This window comes from Chelonia mydas, chromosome 3 (assembly GCF_015237465.2).
Source record: "Chelonia mydas isolate rCheMyd1 chromosome 3, rCheMyd1.pri.v2, whole genome shotgun sequence".
NCBI lineage: Eukaryota > Metazoa > Chordata > Testudines > Cheloniidae > Chelonia > Chelonia mydas.
Window position 1 is genome coordinate 111,176,724 of NC_057851.1, and position 25,756 is coordinate 111,202,479.

General features: G+C 41.1%; 1 protein-coding gene across 3 annotated transcripts in view; it reads left to right on the forward strand.

The window, feature by feature from the left end:
- CCDC170 (coiled-coil domain containing 170) overlaps positions 1-25,756 on the forward strand; it is a 74,951-nt gene that overhangs the window by 16,037 nt on the left and 33,158 nt on the right. For 2 of the 3 annotated variants that reach the window (XM_037895004.2, XM_037895001.2), the window contains exons 4-8: positions 1,289-1,417; positions 4,276-4,532; positions 11,497-11,641; positions 13,732-13,917; positions 19,128-19,445. In XM_037895004.2, the coding sequence (XP_037750932.1) occupies positions 1,289-1,417; positions 4,276-4,532; positions 11,497-11,641; positions 13,732-13,917; positions 19,128-19,445 (1,035 nt within the window). The remainder of the gene's footprint in view (positions 1-1,288; positions 1,418-4,275; positions 4,533-11,496; positions 11,642-13,731; positions 13,918-19,127; positions 19,446-25,756) is intronic. The other variant, XM_037895002.2, reaches the window with a different exon arrangement.

Consider the following 25,756-nt stretch of genomic DNA (forward strand, 5'->3'; position numbering starts at 1 on the left):
GTGTGGTGCACTGCCTCAATGGGAGCTCCTAGAGGTATAGACACGAGGACTTGTCTGCAGGTGGAGTTCTTCATAACTATTCTTGAAGAACAATATACATGGACATTCTTATTCTGGAATAAAAATGTCCACATGTTGAGTTATTCAGGATTGACTCTGTGGGTAGACAAGCCCTGAGACACCCTTGAAGAGGAGGGAGTGTGCCTTTCCAGAGTGAGACCAGCTCTGCAGTCCAGTGTGCAGTGTGGATTGTGTCCTATCTCTGCCCCCTCTGGGGTGTCTAGCTCTAACAGCATTGCTGGATGGGAGTCTGTCTTTCTTTTGTAATAGTGCAAGGACCACAGTTGTGTTTCATTTTTGCATGGGAGTTGGTGGAGGTAGAGAGGGGGGTTTTTTGTATGCCCTCTCCCTACTCCTTTGCATTCCCTGCATGTACTAAACACAGTTCTGTTCTAAGAATGTCAGATTTAATATTGTTTCAATCTACAATAACTACAAAATATGTCCTATCTAATGGGGCTGTTGCCGAGACCCTGGATTAGACATAAATTGGAAGGCATGGCTTTCATTTCTCTCTTTTCTAAATTAAATGGACTTGTTTTACTTAAGCTAATTGGGATTCCTTTGATACGTGCTGCAAGGTGCTCTTGGACTCAGAGAATGAAAACAAAACTCAGGATTCAGCGCATCCAAAAGCTGAACGCGTGTATACATTGTCAAAATGTGAGATCTGGTCTGCCGCGGAATGGGAAAAGTCTAAAAGCCAAGAGGAACAGCAGCCAAAAGAAGGTTGGGGGGAGGTGAATAGTTACATGACTAGGTATTGTGTTTTGATGCTTTTTAATCCCTCATACTACTCCCCCCCGCCCCATATTGATATATTTTATTTTCTGCAAAACTGTAAATCAGTGTGCAGTGCAGGAACAGAATTTAAATACTGAAATAGTAGGGACACACAACCTCTGGCCAAGGACAGTCTGTAAAGCTTTCTTTGTCTTTAATGTTTAATAACTACATAAGTAACTTTGCTGCTGTACTCTAGAATTTTAACAGTTTAACACACCGAGGGCCAAATTCACCACCAGTGTGAGTAGAGGGACTCCACTGATTTGAGTACAATTATGTCTGTTTACACCTTTGGTGGGTATAGCATACCCAATGTTAGTGCACAGCATTTTTATTGTGTTTTCTTTGAGCTACTGAATGACAGGACAAATCTGAAGAAACGTTGTTCAGAAACATGGTGTCTGATGGTTCTCATTTTGCCTTGACTGTGATGTCTTCCCAGGGAGCTTATGATCACATTCTTTTGGATATACCTGTCAATCGAGAACAGACAAATCATCGGGCTGTGGCTGAAACTGCCCGTAGTGAACTTGCAGCACTTCTGGTAAAGTATGAATGTGCCCAGTCAGAGGTAAGTCTTAAAGAATCACCCTTCCTCCCTTCCCCCCAAAAGAACCCCCTAAATGTTCTTTTCCTGTTAATATGAGCTGTGCACGCATTGCAGAGAAAGTAGATCCAATAAATCTCCTTACGGGGAATGTAAAATGTATCTTTGTTTTATTAATTGTGGGATTTTGTTTTTGTTTTCAGATTACATTTGTTCTGATTTGCCATGAGTTTTTTTTCCTGCTTCTATCAGTTGCCAGTCTTTCCACCATTATCTTGCTCGTTAATTGAAGTTGGCATCAGGATGATTTTCATATTGTGTTTGTTTGGATGTAAAATACAGTATTTCACAATTCTAACCAAAGTTAATATTTTAACACTGTGGTTATCTCAGTGATTATAACATTTGTTGATTCCAGGACTCCCATATTTTCCCACTTGTTAACATGCTCATTTTTTATTTCCATTACTGAATGACGCTTAGTTGATCCAGTCGTGCAGTACAGGTGGTTTTTCTGTGCCGATAGAATTGAATGATAGCATCCTATACTGATAGCACTCTTCATCCAGGTGGCATCTAAAGCATTTAATAAATGTTTCAAGAGCATGTTCTCTTTCTCCCCTTCTCTCTGTGTAAAATGCTTAGGATCCACCTGTATGATGCATCAAAATCAAAATTCACTATGCCCATGAATGAAATATAGCTAAATTTGTTGTAAAATCAAACAACTTTTAAACAGTTCACAGCAATGATAAGTAATGGTTTAGAACAATAAATTATAAATTCTATATCCAAGTGAAACAGGGGTGAATGTAGATCAGTAGAATGTAATTATCTGAGCTGGACTTTGGCCAGTTAACAAAAAGTGCCTACTGATCTTTAATTAATGTATGTGGTCAGTAGCTTGGCTTTACATTTCATCAGAAAGAATTAAAGAAGATGAGATTCTTGTTGATCCTTTACTTGACTCCAACTCTTAAATGAAGGGAGTAAATACTTTAATAATCTCTTTACTTACTGTCGTGATGACAGACCACTTTATAGAATTTTTTTCACTGCTGTTTTTGGAAAAGGCAGAAAGGGAGTAAAGAAAGCCACCATCACTTTCATCGAAAATACTCAAATTCTTGTTAAATTCATGTTGTTGTTTGTAACATCTGTATGTCCTAACTGAATTCAGAGCCCCCTTGTGCTTGGTGCTGTACAGAGTCATAATAAGAGACAATGAATGGCATACAGAGTAAATTGACCAGAGAGAAAAAGGAAGTGTTGTTCCATTTCTACATGGGGAATTAAAGCACAGAGAGATTAGGTAGCTTGCCTGTGATCACACAGGATATCTTTGGCAGAGCCAGGAATTAAACTCTGATCTCCTGAGTTCCAGTCCAGTGCCTTAATCACAAGTGCATCCTTCTTGCATTAAAAGAGCACTCACATACCTTGTTTACCTTAGTTTTAGTTTTCATGTGGTAAGAGCTAACTGCCACATATTGCATATTTTTCATTATAATGGAGCTGGAAGCAACACCTAAGTGTTGCTTAGCACTTTCTATTGTAAATCCCTGTTTTTAGTTGTTTATAACTTTGACCATTTAGGCTGAAATTTTACATGCCAGGTCTGCCTCAGGCTGAATGCTTCTGGGAAATTTTAAGTAAAAATGGATCAACTGTTTGAGAATGAGGCTAGGGAAAATACATTATTTTGCCAGTGTTTTAAAAAAAGTAAGTTAGAACTGTTTGTTGAGAAGCTCTAGCACTTTCAAACTTTGGAACAGGGACTTGAAATTAGGCAAGGGATGCCACCAGGGGAGGTGCCTTTTGCAGTTCCTATGGAAATCTACCTAATCTACTTGACTGAATTATAAGCCTCTGAAAATCACTGTTTGCACATGCTCTGTAGAGGTTTGTTAGCAAAATTCTCCAACCATTCTATCTTCACTGAACATTCTGCAGCTCTTTAGAGCTGTGTACCAGCCACAGTGAGCAAGCTTCATTCCCACAGAGCAGGGGTAGTCAATTATTTTTTGTCAAGGTCCATACTCTGGAGGAAATATTTTTTTTTAAAAAGTATGATAATAAGTAAATAAAAAGATGTTGGGGTCTGTTCAAAAGCATCTGGCAGTCCGGATTTGGCCTGCGGTCCGCCTGTTGATTACCCCTGCCATAGAGCTTACTGAGTACGCTCCAGCCCAGGACTGAGCGAGACTTTTCTTGCAATTACTCTTTCCATTAGCGAGAGGCCACTGTGACACCAGACACCAGAAGTGAGAGCAGGGAGGCAGAGGTCTTGTGAAAAAATAGTATGTGATCATATAATTAAAGACTGTATCATTAAGGTTTCACAGGAAACCCCAATTCTGGCATTTCCTAACTTTTGTATGTGTGATTTTTACAACCTTAATGTTGTTTCAACCTAATATAAAACTCCATTTAAATTAATTTAAAAAACAGTGGTTCTTTTTGTTTCTGCTCTGTTTTTTTAAATACCTTTATAGATATTTAAAAATAACATTTTTCTTATTACTAACTTTGCCCATTTTATTCGGCTAATGCATATTTTTGCTATTGTTTCAAATGGCACTGAAACCAATGTGGCTATTTTTGTTTACTTCATACTGAAGCTGGAGTTTACTTACTGCTTTCTGTGAGTACTGAAAAAATGGTAGCTATTGTCACTTGTTTTTTTTCACTGAATCCATTGGTAATAGAGTAGAAGAATAAGATACTTTGATTCCAAAAGGTATTTCCTGCCAGATTTTAAAAAAATAAACAATTTAATAATAATTAAATTAAATAATAATTTGACAGTTCAAATACGTCGTCTATATTGAATTCTTCTTACAGTTATTTGTTTTTTCTCTCTTCCTCTCCTCTCTCTATAGCTTCTAGATCTCAGATCCAAAATGGTCTCTAAAGAAGTCTCATTGCAAGAGCTGAAGGCTGAAGTGGAAAGCTACAAGGAAAACAATGCTAGACAATCCTCTCTCCTCCTCTCTTTGCAAAATCGAGTTCAGGAGATGGAGGAGGAATCAGGTGTGCTTGTCACTTCCAAAAAACAGACAGACCTAACAGCACAGGTTTTGCTCCAGGAGAATTGGGAGCTGAAGGAGAAGATCCATGACCAAGAAGCCAAACTGAAGTAAGAGATTCAGTCAAGCTGTGGCATAATTTTGGGTTGAGATGTCACTGTACTATAGTTGCCAACATAAAAAACTACCTTTGTAGGCAAATTTCAGTGCAGAAACAGATTTACAGCTTTGTACTGAGCTGTATAGTATTGCCTCTTTGCCTGGGCAATTAGCGAATATTCAGGGCCTTGCAGAGTTGTGCCCTTTAGGAAGAGAACTTGATATGAGTCAGGTATATTTTTTGGTGTAATCTTGTTTACTTACAAATAATGTACACAAAGCCCAGTTTCCCTGAACACAGTAGAAACAAATAGCAGGCACAATTTCTTAGCTCAGATACCCCCAAGTGTACCACTCCAGCGAGCTCTGTGCCTGACAGTGTCTTTTTCTGCTTCCTCTTAGGGTCACATTCACCATGCTTTCTACAGGCTCTCTCTGCTTCTACCACACACAGGCTGAAAAACCAATCTCTTCGCCCCTGTGTTTTCAATCAGGGAAATCCCTGACCTGCCCTGTAGTCTGGGCCATCCTCCATTTTTTATAGCTGTTTGTTTTAAATAAAGAGGCTAAATTATTTATTCCATTGAGTCTGAAAGAATGCTTGACGCACCTATTGACTGTAACTGGGTCTGTGATTGTTGGAACCAAAGACTTGTCAGATGCCAGCCAGGAGCACCTGTCAGAAAAACAATATGTTTTTACAGAGGTTATAAATAAACTCTGCAGGAGGGATTGTTTACTCGAGTGAAGCATTTAGTCACTTGCAGCTGCAAATCTGTAGGACTTTTCTGTAAATTTCGCCAGTGGTTATTGAGTCTGTAATCTCCCCAGTCTGAATTTCTAAGGGTTAAGAAGATCCATTAGCTTGCCCAGTGGAGTTTGTGAGCTCTTCCAGCGTAATAGCTTTGATTTTCCCTGAAAGAAAAAGCAGGGAAGTGAAAATACAAAAATTTGTGCTTAAGATTGAAATTACATATTTAAATGCTCAATAGTCATGAAACCAGAAAAGTAAGGTTTTCATAATATGGAAAATTCAGTTATGCTATACATGCATTGTAATTTCAATTTGTGTATTTGTTTTTAAATACATACATGAATATATTACTTTTTATGTTAAGAATACACTAGAAAATATGCAATTTGTACAACGTGGCTCAACTTACTATGAACATTTTTAAATTTTTCCTTTCCATGTATTTGGGCTTTCATATTTGTAACTAGTAATGTCACATTAATATAACCTTTTGTATTTTTCTGTATTGCATGTGCCACTCTGGATAATGCAATATCAAGGTGCTCAGATACTGTGGTATGTTTGTAGGTATAGTTATGCCAAGAAAGAGGAAGAGAACCATTACTGGTGATAGCTGTTAGGTTAGGAAGAAAACTTAAATACAGTATCTACCAGCATATGCAGGTCTGATGTGCCTTTTGTTAGATATTTCAATCCATTGATTTTTTTCCCTCCTACTGTTCACTGGGCGATGGCTTTTGCCATATACAACTTTACATTGTAAAAGATGCAATGTCCTGTGCTGACTTTATCAATTTAACAATCTTCAGGACCGTGTGCATGCCAAACAAAAGTGTATTCACTGTTAGATCCGAATACACACACAGGTTAGTTTTGCTGGGCCAGTCTTGTGGCTTCAGACACATCAGAGGTGCAAGTATTTCTGCAGAAATCCACGTGATCAAATGTACTTAAAAAAAAAAAGTAGGTTAATGCTACATGCTGTTGCTGTAACTTAAAGAAATTTATACTTTCAAGATAATTCCTGGTTGGTGTGTCTTCATCTGAGACAGTAGTCCTAGAGAACATACTGTACACACATGCAGTACATGGGGCTAACTCACTGTTCTATTGGGGGGAAAAATTGGTGAACAAGACAGGATAAATTTGATGGTATGTCACGTAACCAGTCATTTTGGCCATGTGTTTTTAGAGAAGTCTCTGAAATAGTTAACGTTGAAGATGTGACGGCATTCCTTCCCATGAGGTTCCCTTGGCTATTTCACCAATGAGCCATAGACGCAATAACACATGGATTCTCCATCTGGTTTGCAGCAGTGCCTACACTCAACCCCCCTTTCCCAGGATTCTTCTCACAAGGATCTATTATATCAAGAGGTCCTTGTGCTCCTTTCTCTCATTGTGATGGAAGAGGTCCTGCCTCAGTACAGGGGAAAGGGTTTTTAGAGCAGCTATTTTCCTATCCTGAAGAAAAAGGGAGGCTGGCAACCCATCCTGGACTTGCGGAACCTCACATTCATTCACAAGTTGAAAGTTCAGGATCGTACCCCTCACATTGATAATCCCAAATCTAGAGTCTGGAGACTAGTTCAGATCTCTTGTGCTACAGGATGCGTACTTCCACATCTCCATCATTTTGCCTACAAGAAGTACCTAAGATTTACGGTTGGCCAGGACCACTATCAATATTGAATCCTGTCTTTTGAACTCTCCACAGCATTGAAGAGATTTAGCGAGGTGCTCTCAGTAGTGGCAGCTTACTTGAGAAGATGCAACATCAATAAATAACCTTAACTGGATGATTGGCTTATATGGGGGAGCGCTCCTCAACAGGTCTCTGAAGCCATCCAAAATGCACTCAACCTCTTTCAGAGATCAGGCCTGAAAGTCAATAAATGGAAATAGACAGTAATCCCAGATCAGAGGATTGAATTCATTGGTCTGATCTTAGATTCCTCCACATCCAGGGCCTACATGCCTCAAGACAGATTTGAGAACCTGTCCATTCTAACTCTCAGTTGGAGGGAAATCCATGTACCAAGGGAAGGTTGTGCCTTGTCCTTCTAGATCAGATGGCCTCTTGCACCGTTGTGACTCTGAATGCCAGGCTTCACCTCCACTACTTGCAGGATTAGTAGAAGCTGTTTTACACACTCTCCAAACATTGCCTGGATGCATCTCATTAACTCACCCATGGTCCTGTCTTCACTGAAATGGTGGGGAAAAAAAAAGAGTGCGTGCAGAGGGGTCTCCTTCTGGATAATCCTGCCATTGAAGACCATAGTCACAGACACATCCTTGTTACAATAGGGTGCCCACATGGACGCATTAAAGACACAGGGTTTATGGTCCCCAAGGGACAAGAGAATGTACATCAATCTCCTAAAACTCAAAACCATACAGGAGGTCTGTGAGTCCTTTCTCCACCAAATAGAAGGGCAGTACATATAAATCACGACCAACAACATGACCACCATGTTTTATATCAACAAGGTAAAGACAGGCCTTCCCTGCTCTCCCAGGAAGCCATCACGCTCTGGAACTGGTGCATCAAACATACAGCTATTGCTGGTGAAGTATATTTACTTGGACTGCAGAACATGCTTGTGGACAATCTCAGCAGATACTTCCTCCCAGATGGTGAATGGGAGATTCTGGTGGACATCTTCATGGACTGGGGCAATCCCAAAATGGACCTGTTTGCCACTCAATAGAACAAGTGCCTGAGATTCTGCTCAAGGGGTAGAATGAGACTGGAATCCATCGCAGATGCCTTTGTGTTACTGGGGACAGGAGATCTGATATATACTTTCTCCTGGCCCCTCTTATTGCCAGAGTACTTTGCAAACTAAAACAGGTCTCGGCCAAGCTAATTCTCTTAGCTCCAGTGTGGCCCTGACAATTCTAGTTCACAGACCTACTGAGCCTTTCTTCTGCTCCCAGACCTGCTGTCTCAGAACAAAGTGATAGACCCAACACTTGAATCTTGCATCCTCACAGCTCACAGCAAGCATGGCTGTTGTCAATAGAGCAGGCCTGCTCCTCTCTAGTTAGAGAAGTTCTAATAAGCAGTAGAAAAGAATCAACAAGAAAAACTTACCTGCCAAAATGGATGGTGCTTTTCACTGGTGCCACCAAAAATCCGTGGTACCACATCATTCCTTGATTCCACAAATCCTCAACTATTTACCCAAACTAAAATGTAAGAACCTGTCCCTCAGTTCAGTCAGCCATCACCTACTGGCCATCTCAGCTCATCTTCCACCAGTGGAGGACCATACTGTTAGTAATTAGGTTCCTGAAGGCCCTAATTAAGGTATTCCCACCAATCAAGGAACCTGGATCCTCATGGAACTTAAAAGTGATACTCTCAGCCTTCAGGGATCTACTCTTCAAACTTATGGCCTCTTCTTCCCTTCTACACGTTTCTATGCAAATTGCATTTTTAATCACTATAACTTCTGCCAGATCAGTACAGGAAATTCAGGTACTGATGGCTGACCCACCCTATATAGTGCTCCACCCAGACAAGGTGGAGCATACACCTTAAATTTCTTTCCAGAGTATTGACAGACTTCCACTAGAACCAAAAAATACACTTACTGGTATTTTTCCCAAAACCTCATGCATTTAAATCTGGGGTGATGTTGCACACTCTAGATCAGTGGTTCTTAGCCTTTTTGGGTTCAGTCCCCATTTGTAAACTTTGATGGCTTGTTGTGACCAGTAAATAGCTTTAGTGCAAAAAAAAAAACAAAAAACCTGGCTTACTAAATATATTGTGGGTAAGAAATACAATATACATATTAATGCAGTAAATACTAAATAATTACACCCTCCGTTCCATAGTGGCAACTCGTGTCGCTCCTATCCCATGGGACTGGGCGAGCTCGGCTCCTCACTCCAAGCAGTGTGACCTTTGAGGATTTAGCTTGTGGGCTTGCTGGGCCAAATTTGGGAAAGTGATGTAGTGACTTTGTGCAGAAGGTCACAGCACCACTCACTCATATTTGGCCTGGAGGAGCAGCTGGGCCAACCCTGTGCACCAGGTAGCAACTCCTGGAGCAGGGAATTGAGCTCAACCAGCCTCGCAGGACCACAGCAGTGTGAATGCAGGGTGGGCTTTGCAACCCTCTCGTCCATGGCTTTCCATCCCCCTGGGGGCAGGACCTGACACTCTCCTCTCCGGGCTTCCTCTGTGAACCTGTGCCACGTTCTGGCACCCTAGTTTTGGGTCACAACCCATGGGTTGAAAAACCCTGTTCTACATGTCAGGAGAGTGCTGGCCTACTATTAAAACAGAACAGAAGTACTTAGAAAATCACTAATCACTTCATGTTCATCTCCATCACAGAGATGTCAAAAGGTTCTGCAAGATCATCCCAGATACTATAAAACTGAATTTCTGATGTTATTAAAACATGCCACGAAGTGGCCATGGTAGATCCACCAGACATCAGGGGTCACTCCGTTAGAGTGCAAGTTGTACCAGCAGCATCACTGCAAAGTCTACCATTATCAAACACAGTAGAACCTCAGTGTTATGAACATCAGAGTTATGGACTGACTAGTCAACCACACCCCTCATTTGGAACCGGAAGTATGCAGGCAGCAGCAGCAGCAGCCACAAATTAAAAAAGCAAATACAGTACAGTGCTGTGTTAAATGTAAACTACTTAAAAAAAGGGGAGGGGGGTTTTAAAAAAAAAAAACTTGACAAGGTAAGGAACCTGTTTCTGTTCTTGTTTTCATTTGAATTAAGATGGTTAAAGGTAGCGTTTTTCTTCTGCATAGTAAAGTTTCAGAGCTATATTAAGTCAATGTTCAGCTGTAAACTCGAAAGAACAACCATAATGTGTTTTTCAGAGTTATGAATAACCTGCATTCCCGAGGTGTTCGTAACTCTGAGGTTCTACTTAGGGTGACCAGATAGTAAGTGTGAAAAATTGGGACGGGGTGGGGGGTAATAGGCGCCTATATAAGACAAAGTTCAGAATATTGGGACTGTCCCTATAAAATCAGGACATCTGGTCACCCTAGTTCTACTGCATTTGTAAAGCAGCCACTTGGGCATCAATGTGCATATTCCCAAGACACTACATCCTGACTGAGGCCTCCAGGCCCAAAGAGTAAAGCAGTTCTTCACTCTGTTTAAATAATTACACTTAGTTCCCACCTCCTTAACACAGTCACTGCTTGGGAGTTACCAGCAGTGGTATATGGATATGGACAATCACCTGAAGGAGAATGGGAAGTTACTTACTGAAGGAGAATGGGAAGTTCTTTGAGATGGGTTGTCCATATGCACATTCCCACCGTTCCATCCCCTCTACCGTGAAGTCCCTATTTGGGGGTTCTGCGGTGAGAAGGAACCAAATGGTAGCTGGTGCAGGAGGGCTCAGGAGCATGAAGGCTGCAGGGTGCATGCGTGTTGTACGAGTACTGCTGGCCCAAAAGACTCCACTCTCAGGTTCATGAGTTATATGTGCACCATCAGTGGAATGTGTTTATGGACCACACATCTTGAAGAAGTCCAGTTTCTGTACCTGAAAAGTAACTTCCCCTTCTGTGCAGAATTCAAGGCGAAAGTCTCTGGCTTTATGTGAATTTTCTGTTCTCTTGGGGCTTTGAGTAAAGGTTGTCCATCAAAAATTAAAAAAAAAACCAAAAAAACCCTAAAGAGTTAAGTGTCCTCTTAAATATGCATAATTGGTGATGTGGAACCAGTAGTTCATCCAGTGTGTTTAAAAATATAGTAATTGTTTTATTAATTTCAATTTCAAAATGTATGCTATTTATTAAAATACAGAACATGATTTTAATATATGGTATTTTTCCAAGGGTGTATATTGGGGAATGCTTCTGGAGTTTCCTTCCTTTCCAGCCCATGCTTTACTCCTCAATAGGACAACTACCAAACAAACCACATCATAGTTTCATCTTGCTGGCGTGGACTGAAGAGAGATCTTCAGAGCCAGTCATCAGAGGGGCATCATTTGATAAGGCTGTGAGGCGCTTGCTTTCTTAGGGGCAGAAGCATCTAACAGCACTCCCTGCCCCTGGTGGCCCATAGTATATGCATTAAACCACATTTAACTTTGGTGAAGGTTGTGCTAGAATAGGTAGGCCCAAGCAATGAACTTGGGATAGTTTTGCCTTTTGCTTGAAAAAATACTGTTTCTAAATATTCCTCCTGATGTGTGTTTGTTTTGGCTGATTAGCAGATATTTGAATGAATGTGAAGAAAGCAAGAATCAAGCTTCTAAGATCAGCTGGAAGCATGGTGAATTCTTAGCACAGCTTTCTGGATTCCTGGACGTCGACATCAGAGGAAAAGAGGAACCACACAAACATTTAATTTCAAAGGTGTTTATGTGCAGTTATTTTTTCCTCCATACTGAAGAGACTTGTTAAAAATTTAACTGCATTGTATTGCTCTAATGGATATTAATATAGAAGGGTGCACTGTCTTTGAAATATTTGGTTTGATGTAGAAAATTTAATACAGCAATTTTCTTTTATAATAGAAAAAGAGAATACTTGTTTAAACAACTTAAATGTTAAAGATCAGAATTTTGTTGTCAAATAAGGATATACCAAGTATATTGCCATATAAAATAGTGTTCATAAATATATGATTTTCAGAGGTGCTGATTTCCCACAGCTCTCATTGAACTCAGAGTGGCCTTACGTATGTTCCTATAATATTAACTTACAATTATGTTTGCAAAGTACAACTCAAGAAAATACATACAATTGAATGCTTGTCTAAAAATATTAAAAACGATAAAATTCCAATATGACCGTTCTGGCACCACTCTTAACACTCATTTAATGCAGTCATGCCATTAAACAGAAACATTCTCAGTGACACACACTAAAACAACCTTAATACTGAACCTGTACCAAAACACACACAATTACTACAAGGTACAATTGAATCTTATTCATTCATTACGCACAGTTCTGAGAGAATGCTACACAAAATCTTTAATAGCTTTCTCTTCCACGATTTCCCAAATGTTGAAAGCTGAGCTCCCATTCAGGAAACTGAAATCAACGGCACCCCCTACCCACCTTTAATACATCTTTTGCACTCTCTGGCTAGTCTTTCACCTCTACTTCTCTTCTAAGGGGCACACTGAAAGCAGTGTTTATTAGAACAGAGTATTTGTTCTGGATTTCCCCCCCTCCCCTCCCTTATCTATGTCTCTTTTCTCTCAGCAATGACTAGAGTAAAGACAGAATAGGAGCACCTTCACCTTTAGTCATCATTCAAGTAGGATTCAAGGGGACATATAATTCTGTATTTTTCTGCTCGTTTTGAAGATATTCCTCACCCCAGATTTGTAGGATCCCAACAAGGGTAGTCAGGGCCAAGGGACAGAGCAGTGGCAAACCCGAGGCTGTGTGTAGCAGAGGAGTTTGTAGTCTGGTCCAGGCCAGTGTCCATAGCAAGGGTCAGAGTCTAAGTCAGGTTTTGAGGTTCAAGTCAGGTGGCGAAGTTCAAATCAAGCTGAGATCGAGCAAGAAAGGTCATGTCAGCTACAGAGGAGCCAGTTGCCTGGATGCTTCCTGGAATGCTCCTTGGGCTTATATAAGGCAGTGAGCCAATCAAGAGCTATGGGGCTGCTGTCTGTCAGATTCTTGAGGTGGAACTTCCCATGGTCTGTGTCCACAGTGGGTCATGGGAAATGGAGTTCAAGTTGGTTATAGCTGCTGCTGTAACCTGGTAGTTTTGCAGGCTTGGGTTCTAGACCTGTGGAGCTTTACACTCGTTGGAGTTGCTGCAGCATTACCTCAACAGATCAAGATCATGCTTGGGGCTTGTCTTCCCCTGAATTCTGGCTGCTGCTCAAAAGAGCTCCCCAAATTCTTTTTTTAGGAGATAGACTTTCCCTCTCATAAGGTCAAGAGGAGTCTGTTGCCAAATCACATGGCTCCCTGTGACTCAGAATATTTCAAATGTAAAATCACTTCTCAATGTCCTGTGCTGGTTTCCCATTCCAAAGGCTTGCTAGCCATAAATCTTATGGAAAAGCTGCCTGCTTCCCACATGAAGATAGTTGTATAATCTATTTTTATTTTCTGCTCTGCCTTATCACCATTGTGGACATGCAGAAATGACAACAGCCCTCCAGATGATAATGTTTGATCTGGTGCTAAGAATTTGTATGTGGATAACTAAACCAAATTAACATTTGCTATGCTAAGGCATACTTTTCTCATGGCATATTATCGCTCCAGTTTCTCTTCTCTTTCTACTTTGTTTATAAGGAAACATTGGAAATGAATAGCAGAACTTAGTCATAGATCTGACCCTGAAGGTTTTACAAACAACATTTTTTATGATGATGGGGAACAGAAATGCATTTAAATGAGTGAAGACAATTGTTAACAGGAAACAGTGTAAGAATTTTATTAATATGTACTATTTGAATTGTATGTTTGTCTAGGTCAATCAGATGCATAAAGAAAATACAATGCTAAAAGGGCAGATTCCCACTCTTGCAGAGGCTATCAATGTTCATGAGATAGAGTCAAAAGCTAGCAGAGAAACCATCATGAGGCTTGTTTCAGAAGTCAGCAAAGAGCAGAAAAGGGCCATAGTCTACTCCCAAGACATGGACAAGCTTAGCAAGGTAAATTATTTTCTAGTGTGCATGTCTGTGTGGTTTCGAGACCTATTTCTAGGAATGAAAAATGCATTTTTCAGTGGAAGAACATGGTGTGACATGAAAGTAAATGATGGTAAGATTTCAACACATGCTATTACCAACAAAAGTTAGTTTGGAAAACTCTTATCAGGCTAGGGTGTTGGTTGGAGATTTATTTTTTATGCTTAGTTTTTAAAAAAGTATTTTTCTGTTATCACCTTCAAGTTCATGAAGTCTCAAGAATATTAGGAGATTAAAATGCTTTTGTTAGAGAGCTCTGCTTTACTGTTGATGTTTCCTATATGCCGATAGAGTGATGTTTTCACTCTCGTTCAACAACTGTATCCCTGGTTATAGCCTTCTCAAAGTGGTAGGTGGACGGAAGTTGTGTAAGTCAGCATGAAGGTACAGAACTATTGATTTTACTCTGAGGTAGGAGACTGATAGAGGAGTTGAAATGTATGCTAAGAAATCCATATTTTATTCCTTGAAGTAAGCTTGAGGGAGTTTTACAAGTATTCTTCCATAGAGAATCAGGAGTAGCTGGAGATGCAATTGGAGCCAGATTTTTTTTAAAAAACTGCTGTAAAATTTATTCTTCAGAAATAGAGAGAAATTCATTGAATAGTATTTAGCAAAATGTTGTCCTAAAGATTCCATTTACAGAACTGGTAGTGAAGTATCTTGTCTGTCAGACACCAGATTATTTGTATGGTATAATAAACTCATACTTCATAAATAGTCATTTGACTTGCACACCGAGAAATCCTGGCTAGCAGCATGACTCCACAATCCATGATTCAAAATCCACTGAAGTCAGTTGGAGTTTTTCATTGAATTCAGTGGCTTTGGATCCAGCTTGTAATATGCACAATGTTTTATGAATACACAGAATATCTGAGATATTGGCATTTTCTTATCTGCAGTTCCAACATTTGCTATGATTGGCAAGACCATCCTAAAAATTATAATTAAAAATGTGTTAAATACATATATTGACCTGATGAAGCCTGATGAAGCTGTTCAGCATTTAATTTTAACATAGAATTTTACTAAACTTTTCAACTTGCATTTGTTTATTTTTTAAGATTTATGCATCAGCTGACTTGTAAATATGATTCTTAAAAAGAAAGTTTTTTTTTAAAAAAAAGGTTTGCTATAACCCATGACACTTAAAATGAGAAAGAGGCACAATAATTGTGTTCCTTTTGAATTATTTTATCCAATTTGTCATTTCAGTACCATGGCCTTTTGAAGCAATTGTATTTGTTTGCAAATTTTAAAAAAATAAACTGAGATCATAACTGGTTATTGCTCAACCTTATGTTGACTAGCTGCTATTGTGCTGCACCTGTGAAAGGAAATCTACAGACTGATGAAGTAATATAATTGGAATAGACCTCCCTTCATTCTTTGCTATAATAGCCATAATTTGATTCTTGGCATTGGCATAATTTCTCTGTTAAGAGGACCTCTTTAGAGTTGAAGAAGGGAAATAAAATGGAACCATGCCAAGATTTGGTTGGCAGTTAGTTCTAAAATCAGTTTAGTAACGAGTAATGACAGTATTTACCTAATTAATATGGTTTTGTTTCTTTGTTTATTCTGAAATGTATTTAACACAGGGATTATCACATTGCAACAAATCTGTCCAATTTAGTCTGGTATCCTGCCTCCCACAGCATTTGAAACCTGATGCTTCTGGAGAAGGCAAATGACTCCCTGTAAATGTACCAACCTGGTCGTGTAAAGTTGTACCTTGTGGGAAGGAAAATTCCTTCCCATTCTTAGTTGTTAATCAAACAGTGCCCTGAAGTGTGAAGGATTACATTCCTTGCTACATTGTAATCCCAGCTAGTTTGACTGCAGAGTTTATTCTTATTCACATAAATCTCTAATCCTTTTAAAAATCTTATTAAACTGTTTGTCTCATTAGTATCCTGGGGCAAAGAGTTTCACAGGCTGATTAAATGAAGCAGAACCATGTTTTTGGTTTTGTCTGTTTTAAAATATTTTCTCTTCCATTGAATGGCTTCTTTTTCTTATTTCACAGCACAGGATATGCAGCACTTTCCATTCATTATTTTATATACCCCTGAGATATCTACTGCCTCTATCTCTTTCTCAAACTGATGACTGGATCATCACAGAGAAGAGGAAATTTACTTGGCAAGTACTGTGAGTTTACACAAGAGGAGGCAAGGGTCATGGCTCTACAACAGTGAGATCCAATGAGATGCATGAGAATATTCCCAGGATCTTGGGGTATTCACAGAGTAGCAGCCCCTATGCATTATTCCCCAGGTTCCATGGCAACATAGCCCCTTTGGGACCTTTGCTATCATTTTCTGTGTATTCCTGCTGTGTACCCTCCCTTTAAGGGACATAGAAGGATTATTCAAGAATTAACTTCCTCAGGAATTTCTAAAGATGTTTCTATAGGGATGCAGGATAGGGCTGCTGTCCTGCCTCACCTACCCTGCCGTGTCCTCTAAACTTGCAGAGTCCAGACTCAACGGCATATGTGCAGTATGCTCAGCCATTTAATGGTGTCCTTATCAGCCAGGTGGAGAGCCGGTAGCCTGTTGTCGAAATAAGTCAGTGGGCACTCGGCAATATGTGACATAGTCTGAAGTTGAACATAGCTGCATTGCTGGAAAAACCACATTTAAAGAGATTGGCCGCACAGTGCCCTGTCCTGTTCGAAACCAGGTCAGAGATGAACACAGGCACCTTGGCAGATCAAAACTGATGAGAGAGTGATTAATGACTGTCATCATTGACCACTCATTGCGCCAAGCAGATTCCACTGTCCTGTCCTGTGGTGGCATAAATGAGCATAAAGAGCATTGTGACGGCTGGACGAGGCCTAGAGGCCCCCAGTTGGAGGCCTCAGAATTCTTCCACACCCCGTCCCAGAGAGGAGCAGAAGAGAGGTCCTTCAAGTGGCCTAGAGTGTCTGCAGGGGAAGCGGCCAATCAGAGGGACTGCAGGACCAGCCAATCAGGGGCCAGGAGGACCATATAAAAAGGAGAAGCAGAGACAGTTGTCGGTCAGTTGCTGCCTGGAGCTGAAAGAGAGAGAACTGTGTTCCTGGCTGGCTGAAAGAGCAGCGGGACCATGGAAATCTCAGTGCAGCCAGGGACCTGGGGAGCTAAGAAAGAGCTCCTGGCTGGCTGAGGGGATTGAGCAAGAACTCAGCCCAGGGAGGGCTTCAGGAAGACAGTGTCTTAAGGGAGGAAGCCCTGGAGGTATGGCCCCATGCCAGGCCTGGGAGAAGGTAAAGACTGTGTATATCAGAAGGGGTTTGTTCTGGTCCACCTACAGACAGTGTGTGAGATTCGGCTGGAGGGCTGAGTGACTGAAGACTTGCAGAAGAAACTGTTGACTATGGTGGGTGCTCATGAAAGGTGGGTGCTGACCCCATTGCAGGCATCTAGAAGACAGGTGAGCTGGTGGGTGATTGAAGAGGTCTGAGTACAATGGCAGGTCGCTATTCTCATGGATCTTAGCCAGCAGCATGACAGAGACCTTTTCATGGCAAATATGGGGTGGTGCTATGTGAAGTATCGGTAGCCATGGCAACAGAATCCTGCTAACAATATGCATAGCTTTGTTAAGCTCTACATCGATCAACCTCGTGTGAGATGAGCGACACCAGATAGGAGCACAGTAATCTGCTGTTGAATAGCAGAGGGAAAGGGCTGATGATCTACGCTTCTGGGCTCTTGCATTCCAGGTTGAACCGGCCAATTTTCTGAGCAGGTTGTTCTGACTGCTGACTTTGTCTGCCATCTTCCTCAATGGTTGTGGTATGTTAATGATTTTGCCAAACTGGTTTTGGATCATGCTGCAGGCATTGGCCACTGAGGAAAAGTATAACTCCTGGCTTGCATTTGCATTATTCAAATGGAATACACTAGAAACAGTCTTAGAAAAGCTCAGCAGTAGGTGCCATTGACTACAATACTCTGCCATGAGCTTCACAACTTCATTCAAGACCTTGTCAATTTCTGAGAAGGACAGGTTGGTGGCTACAGCAGATGATGTCGGCATAGATGAACTTGCACGAGAGCATAGCTGGCAGGTCATTGATGTACACATTGAACAGTATTGGTGAAAGAACTGAGCCTGGAGGGAGGTCATTGATTTGACACTTCCTGTATCGGAGAAAGGGAGCTCTATTACTTCGAACACCCAGTGCGGGCAACTTGAGAGAGTTTAAACAAAAGGTCTCTGTGCCAAATTGTGTCATAGGCGGCGGTCAAATCCAAGAAGATGGCTCCTGTCTTTAGATTTTGTTGAAAACCATTTTTGATAAAGGTGGTCAAGGCTAGGACTTGATCACAGGTGCTGTGTCCTTTCCCAGATTGAGCAATATTCACACACTGGGGCAGCTGTAGGCTCACGGGGACAGGTGGCTAGTTTGATATTGACATTCCTCACCTCCTTTTGACAACTTCGGCCCCATGGTGGTAGGAATTTTGCTACTTTCACCAGGGCATGATGTGGCCCTACATAGTCCCAGTTTTTAAATTTCTCCTTCTTTGAAAGTCTCCCCATCATGCTTCTAATGTGATTTAGTCTTCATCTCTCCACCTGCCTCTCTCATCTATGTCTTCTTTGAGATGAGGCAGCCAATCAGTATTTGAATATTTGCACTTTCCTTATATACTATTATAACTTTTTCTCATTTAGCCACTCCCCTGTTTTGTGTGGAAATAATCCTGGTACATTTGTCACTTTTTTTTTTTTAAATCCCCGTGGGTCTATTATTCAGATGTCTTCATGGAGTGTGCTGATATGTTGCCTTGATCTTTTCCTATGTCACTAATTTAGACCCCATCAGTATATGCAAGTAGTTTTAAATTTTTACACCATTTCTTCTAGTACAATCTAACAATGTATTTATAGATCTAAGTAATTTTGTGTCATCTTCAAATCTTACTTTCCCATTCACTATATTATGAAGATAATTGATACTAAATGCATGTGGGAGTCCTATTTACCTCAATAGGGATTCTGTCTGTGAAGGACTTGCAAGATTGGGCCCACAATGAACAACTTTGGTCCTAATGCTACTCGTTCCTGCCCCTCTCTGCTAGTCACCTCTCCATGCTGAAAATTAGCCATTTAGTCCCCATTCCTTATTTTTGACCTGTATTAAGCCTTGTTTTATGTTTTTTGTATTTTAGGATCTGGACAGTGCTTTAACAGCCAAAGAGAGTCTAGAGAAGGAGATCAGAAGCCTCCAAGATAGGCTTGCTGCTAGCCAGAGGGCTTGGGAAGCCTCAAAGCAGGAACTGCACCACCTGAAGAGATGTTCCAATGAGATGGATGGGAGTCTGAAAAGCAGCATTGACGAGGCCAGGACTGCTCAGAGCCTGCTGAGTGCTTTTAAAGAGCAAGTTGCTACCCTTCTCAGCAACAGTTCTGTAACAGTTAAATGCTCTGAGGGGGCCATCATGGAGAGAATTCGAGAACTGGGCCACAGGGAAGAGAGCAAAAAGATAGTAAGTGGATTGCTTCTGTACCTATTCAATCTGCTTGATTTTTGTATGGCTCCTTTTCCATATTAGCTATAATTCCATACTCTGCATGTATGTGTTGCATTTATGATAGAATCTTAAATAATGTGGTCCTATAATATTTTTTCCACAGGATACCTGCCTAATTCAGTATGCACATTGGACAGGCCTGAGCCTAGAGCAACTTTGGATCATTCACTGAAGTCGTAGAGTTTGTTATGAAGCTGATGTAGTCAGGAAGTAAGACAGGCATCCTCAGGGAGGGGAAAGGATGCTCTTGTCTTTAAGACACTGAACTGGGTCTCACTTTGGTGTGACTTTGGGTAAATTACTTGATTACTCTGTTCCTCAGTTCCCCCATCTGTGAGCACTCTCAAAATGGAGTGCTCACAGGGTTATTTTAAAAGTAAATTCAGTAACGTTAGGTGATCAGATGTGCCTGTGCATGGCATCATAGGAAAGTCCATGAATGGAGGAAAAATTCCTCTCTGAGCAGAGTTTTGATGTTGTGCGGTGTAATGAGGCACAGGACCATACATAAACAATGAAGAAAAAAAATCTGCCTCCTTCACTGATCAGTCCATTGTGCACAGTGAATAAGTCATGGATTCTGTGAGAGGAAAAAATAAGAAGTGATCATATAAGTAAAGATTGAAGGCCAGATCACAGCCCCCTTGTGGCACCTGTACACCACTCTGACAGCCCTTGCAACACCCTGGTGAGGGGGTGGCTATTACGTTCATCACTACAGCTGTTTTGAACCAAGAAACACTTCATTGGGAGCTATGGGGAGGCTGTTGTAAGAGCAGTCTTAAGGTCGGCACCAGCTCCTGGAGCAGGCAGAATTGAGGAGGCACCAAGGTAGCTTTAGAGCTCCTCCTCCAGGAATGCTCCTGAGAGGTGCAGTACAAAATCTAGACCTAATAATAGACAGCCCTAATTTTGGCATTTCCTAACATTTGATTGCTTTACTTTGTAGCCTTAATATTCATTTAATGCAGCTGTTTTGTATAGAACTTCCTAGCTTTTTTCAAAAAAAGGAAGAAGGAATTGATGGAAATGAATTCCATCATAGAATATCAGGGTTGGAAGGGACCTCAGGAGGTCATCTAGTCCAACCCCCTGCTCGAAGCAGGACCAATCCCCAACTAAATCATCCCAGCCAGGGCTTTGTCAAGCCTGACCTTAAAAACCTCAAAGGAAGGAGATTCCACCACCTCCCTAGGTAATGCATTCCAGTGCTTCACCACCCTGCTATTGAAAAGGTTTTTCCTAATATCCAACCTAAACCTCCCCCACTGCAACTTGAGACCATTACTCCTTGTTCTGTTCTCAGTGGTAGCAGATGAAAGTCTAGATCCATCCTCTTTGGAACCCCTTTTCAGGTAGCTGAAAGCACCTATCAAATCCCCCCTCATTCTTCTCTTCCGCAGACTAAACAATCCCAGTTCCCTCAGCCTCTCCTCATAAGTCATGTGTTCCAGTCCCCTAATCATTTTTGTTGCCCTCCACTGGACGCTTTCCAATTTTTTCACATCCTTCTTGTAGTGTGGGGCCCAAAACTGGACACAGTACTCCAGATGAGGCCTCACAAGTGTCGAATAGAGGGGAACGATCACATTCCTCGATCTGCTGGCAATGCCCCTACTTATACAGCCCAAAATGCCGTTAGCCTTCTTGGCAACAAGAGCGCACTATTGACTCATATCCAGCTTCTTGTCCACTGCAACCCCTAGGTCCTTTTCTGCAGAACTTCTGCATAGCCATTCGGTCCCTACTCTGTAGCAGTGCATGGGATTTTTCCATCCTAAGTGCAGGACTCTGCACTTGTCTTTGTTGAACCTCATCAGATTTCTTTTGGCCCAATCCTCTAATTTGTTTAGGTCCCTCTCTGTCCTATCCCTACCCTCCAGCATATCTACCACGCCTCCCAGTTTAGTGTCATCTGCAAACTTGCTGAGGGTGCAGTCCACGCCATCTTCCAGATCATTAATGAAAATATTTGCTGTATTCTAATAGAACATTGTGGACTGCACAACATGTGCAAGTAATGAGACAGCAACCTTTTTGTTCTTACTTATGCATCATAATCTATCATTTGGAAGAGGCTCTAGCCTTCTTCAGAATCCTGTCTTCTCTTCCATCTGCACCTTTATTATTTGAGCCCTGATTCTTTATGTAACACCATATGCCACAAAGCATCTATATATTTAAAACTGAAATCCCACTCAATTTTCTAACACATGCATATACACAGATCAGGTGGAATATATCTATTCCATGGAAATTATTAATCCATTGATGTGGGCGTTGTGCCACAACCATCTCTCAGCAGAGACTGGTGCCACACTGGAGCAATGAGAATTAGCTTGGCCGAGACCTGTTTCAGTATGCAGTATGTCCACATCTTTCCTGAAATGTGGTGCCCAGAACTGGACACAATACTCCAGTTGAGGCCTAATCAGCGCGGAGTAGAGAGGAAGAATTACTTCCTGTGTGTTGCTTACAATACTCTTGCTAAGACATCCCAGAATGATGTTTGCTTTTTTTGCAACAGCGTTACACTGTTGACTCATATTTAGCTTGTGATCCACTATGACCCCCAGATCCCTTTCCTCAGTCCTCCTTCGTAGGCAGTCATTTCCCATTTTGTATGTGTGCAATGATAAAAAGATTTAGAAAAGCTGACCTGTGAGGAAGGGTTAAAAAATTGGGCATGGTTTAATTAGTGAGAAAAGACTGAAGGGGGACCTGATAAGCCTTCAAACATGTGAAGGGCTGTTGTATAGAGGATTGTGATCAATTGTTCTCCATGTCCATTGAAGCTAGGACAAGAAGTAATGGGCTTAATCTGCAGCAAGGGAGAGTTAGGTTAGTTATTAAGAAAAACTTTCTAACTGTAAGGGTTGCTAAGGTCTGTGTGGGGCGCAGGGGCTCCCTGAATCCCATCTCCCCCCACCAGGTCCCACTCTCTCATTTTCTCTCTCTCTCTCTCTTCCCCCAGTTGGCAGCACTTGGGGGAGCTCTCTGAGGGAAATAGACACCGGCAAAGGATTGTCTCATCCTCCTCTCCTCTCCTTGCAAGAGAAGAGGATCTGGCTGAAAAGATGGCCAGTCTCTCAGGCAGTCTCTTGGGATTTAACCCTATGGGCCTCGTCTGTCAGAGTCTATTGACCCTTTGTGGGGTTTACCTTTTGCCTCTCCTCCTGGGGCATACTGCTTTGCTGCCAGTCAGGCCAGCTTCGTGAGCAGTACATCCTATGGCTGTCCCCTCGTTGGCTGGACCACCTATCTTACCAGCAGTAAGACAGAGCAGCCTTCTTCCTATTCACTGTCCCTTCCTGCTGTAAGTTTTCTTCTTTTAAGCTCTTCCCCTTCCAGGCTGAACAAACCTTGCAAGTGTGCCTTGTTAGTGCTAAAGAGGCCAGGAAGAGTTTGTTTAGTCTCCTCTGTACCAGAATGAGGGTGTGTCTCGTCACACTCTGGAATAGGCTCAATGCCCATGATTGGAGATTTTAAAGACCAAGTTGGACAAACCCCTGTCAGGGATGGTCTAGGTTTACTTAGTTCTGCCTCAGCGCAGGGGGCTGGACTTGATGACTTCTTGAGGCCCCTTCCAGCCTTACATTTCTAGGATTCTGTGTTCAGAAATCGGCACCTTAAGGTAAAGGTTCTTGCTCTTCAGAAGTGCTGAGCACTCAGCAACTCCCATTGAAAATCAGGCCAGAGTTTAATAGGAATTCTTGGGTGCTCATACCTCTAAAAATTAGGCCTCTTATTAGGCCATTTATTTAGATCCAGGAGCCTTAATTTATGCTCTGATATTAAAAAATCTTGTCTGTATATTTAATCTTGCTAGCATCCATTTAACCACACCCATACCAGTAAAATATGTATTGTGCTTTCTGGTTTGAACAGCTGATGGTTGTAACAGAGCAGTTATTGTGCAAATGCTTGCTTTTACTGACTTGCTTGTATAATCAGATTGTGCATCAAATGGGAGTAACTTCAGATCTAACAAAAGATAACATAATCTTCCAGTAGAAAATTATTTAATGTGAGGCTAAATCCCTTTGATGGAAAAGCTTCCATAGAGAAGAAGGAAAACTTTCCTTCAGAAATCCATGACCTGGGTCCTATGTGTGCTATGTCAGCTCCTCTCCGAGAAGCTTGACATAGCACAAAAAATGCAGAGAGCAGTGTTTGCATTGTCTGTGTAGATGTGGACCAGAGATCCACAGGAAGCTGCAGAACAAACTCACGGATCCCTGACTGGACGCTGGTGTAGAAGTTCCTCCATACTCTATTTAGGCACTCTCCCTTTATGGCCACATGGATAGTTCACATACCATAATGAATTTGCTTCCCTGACTTGTTCTTAAAAGATCAATGTGTGGAATTTCTTTTGAGGATTTGAGAGGTCAGTTTTAATTGAACCTTAAGGGTAAGGTTTTTTCATTTAATATTGTTACATGAGTCTGTCTGACACCAAAATCTATCCGGTGTCTCTTATCTGAATTAATCTTATTTCTGCTGTGTGACTTTGCGGCCCTGACCAGATAGGAACTTTCCCAAAACATTCCTTCTGTTTGGATTGTTAGCAAGTTAAACAAAAAACTCTGTATGACAGTGGAAGTGTGGGTACTTAAAGATACTGAGTCTGCCTCTGATCTTGTTTGTACCCACATAACTCCGGTGACTTGGACATTACAGTACATCTGTTTTATACCAGTTTAAGTGAAGTCAGAATCAGACCCAGTATTGCTTAAATGTTCATATGTATTGGGAAACATAAAGTGGCATTGTTTATTTAGCATAAGCTGGCATCTGAAAATGAATATATTTCATTGTATTGGAAAACAAGTCAAAAGTTAATTACTGTTCAAGGGAGGTGAGGAAATGGTGCATGCTAATGACCTAAACAAAAGGCCATAAAATGAAGGTACGCACCCACCTCCACCCCTACCCCTACCTTGCTGAACATGTGAGTGAGCTTTCTTCTAGCCAGCTGAAATGGACAGCTGTAGGTTGAGGGAGAGCAAGAAGTTTTTCTGCTGTGCTGTATAGATAATATTTCAATACTTTGTACACTGAGCTTTGTTCTCACTAAGCATTGCTTTTTGTAGTGTCTGATTCAATGAGTTTATTTCCACATAAGTTTTATTTTATGATGATCTTTCCATTTTCTGATGTGACAATAAAATCAATTTAAATTCAAAGTAACCTGAACTGGGCCTTGGATACTGTTAGTTTGGGACAATCACTTGTGGCTACCTAGAAGAGCAACTAATTCTGACATTGAAAACCAGAATCTTAAGGATGAGACAGCCCAAGTACAAAGTAAACATTGCTGCAAGGAGGCAGGCTTGGCCAGTATGGGTATTGGGAGAACCAAACGGCCTGAAGGGTATACATGCAGTGGTATTTGAGGTTTGTGATGGAAAACTATGGCTCTACACACTGAAAAAGTGACCCACAGTTAGACTGTCCAAAGCTGCAGGTAAAGGTTATTGGAGGACTCTTTTTAAGGAAGAGTAGTTTTCAAAATAAACTACCACTATGGTTGCTTAACAGTTGCTTTGTTTTGATAGCCATGGCAAAAGAGAATGGTTTCTCCATTGCAGTATATTGGTTTTTCAAAGGTACCAGAGAAGGCAAAATCATTTAAGATGTTTTAAAGGTAAGAACTGTAGTATCACATGTACGTGTGTGTATATTTTCCAACAGAAAATCTGTGTTTAAATGAAGTTAATTTTGGAAGTACATATGAGATGTTTAGGGTAAAACCATTATAGGGGCATAATTGTCCCCAAAATAAGTGGTATAAACCCAGGAAATTCAGAGTGAAAGTTGAATGTAAGAAATCCAAACATGAAGGTATGGAGATGCACTTTTCCTTAACCAAACTTAACTCTACCCTATTGTATCATCATGTTGTAACTAGACAATTGTAATTAATGCATAATAGTTGTTGAAGTTGCATGTTAGATTAAACTGTTTTCTAAAGACACATTAGATTGTTTTAAATACCCACACCTAGATTACACACTACATGAAAAGATGTGTTTTAACTTGGATTAGCTAACCTACGTTAGCTAACTTGGGTTCAAATAACAGTGAAGACGCAGCACCTTGGTTTTTTACCTGGGTTAGCTGCTCAAGTTGAAGCCTCTAGGGCAGCTCAGGGTTGTACTTGAGCTGCTGAACCAAGTTAAAAGCTGTGTTGCCATGCTGTTTCAACCCAAATTCCTCCAGCAGGGTTAGCTAATCTGAATTAACACCACACCTTGTTACAG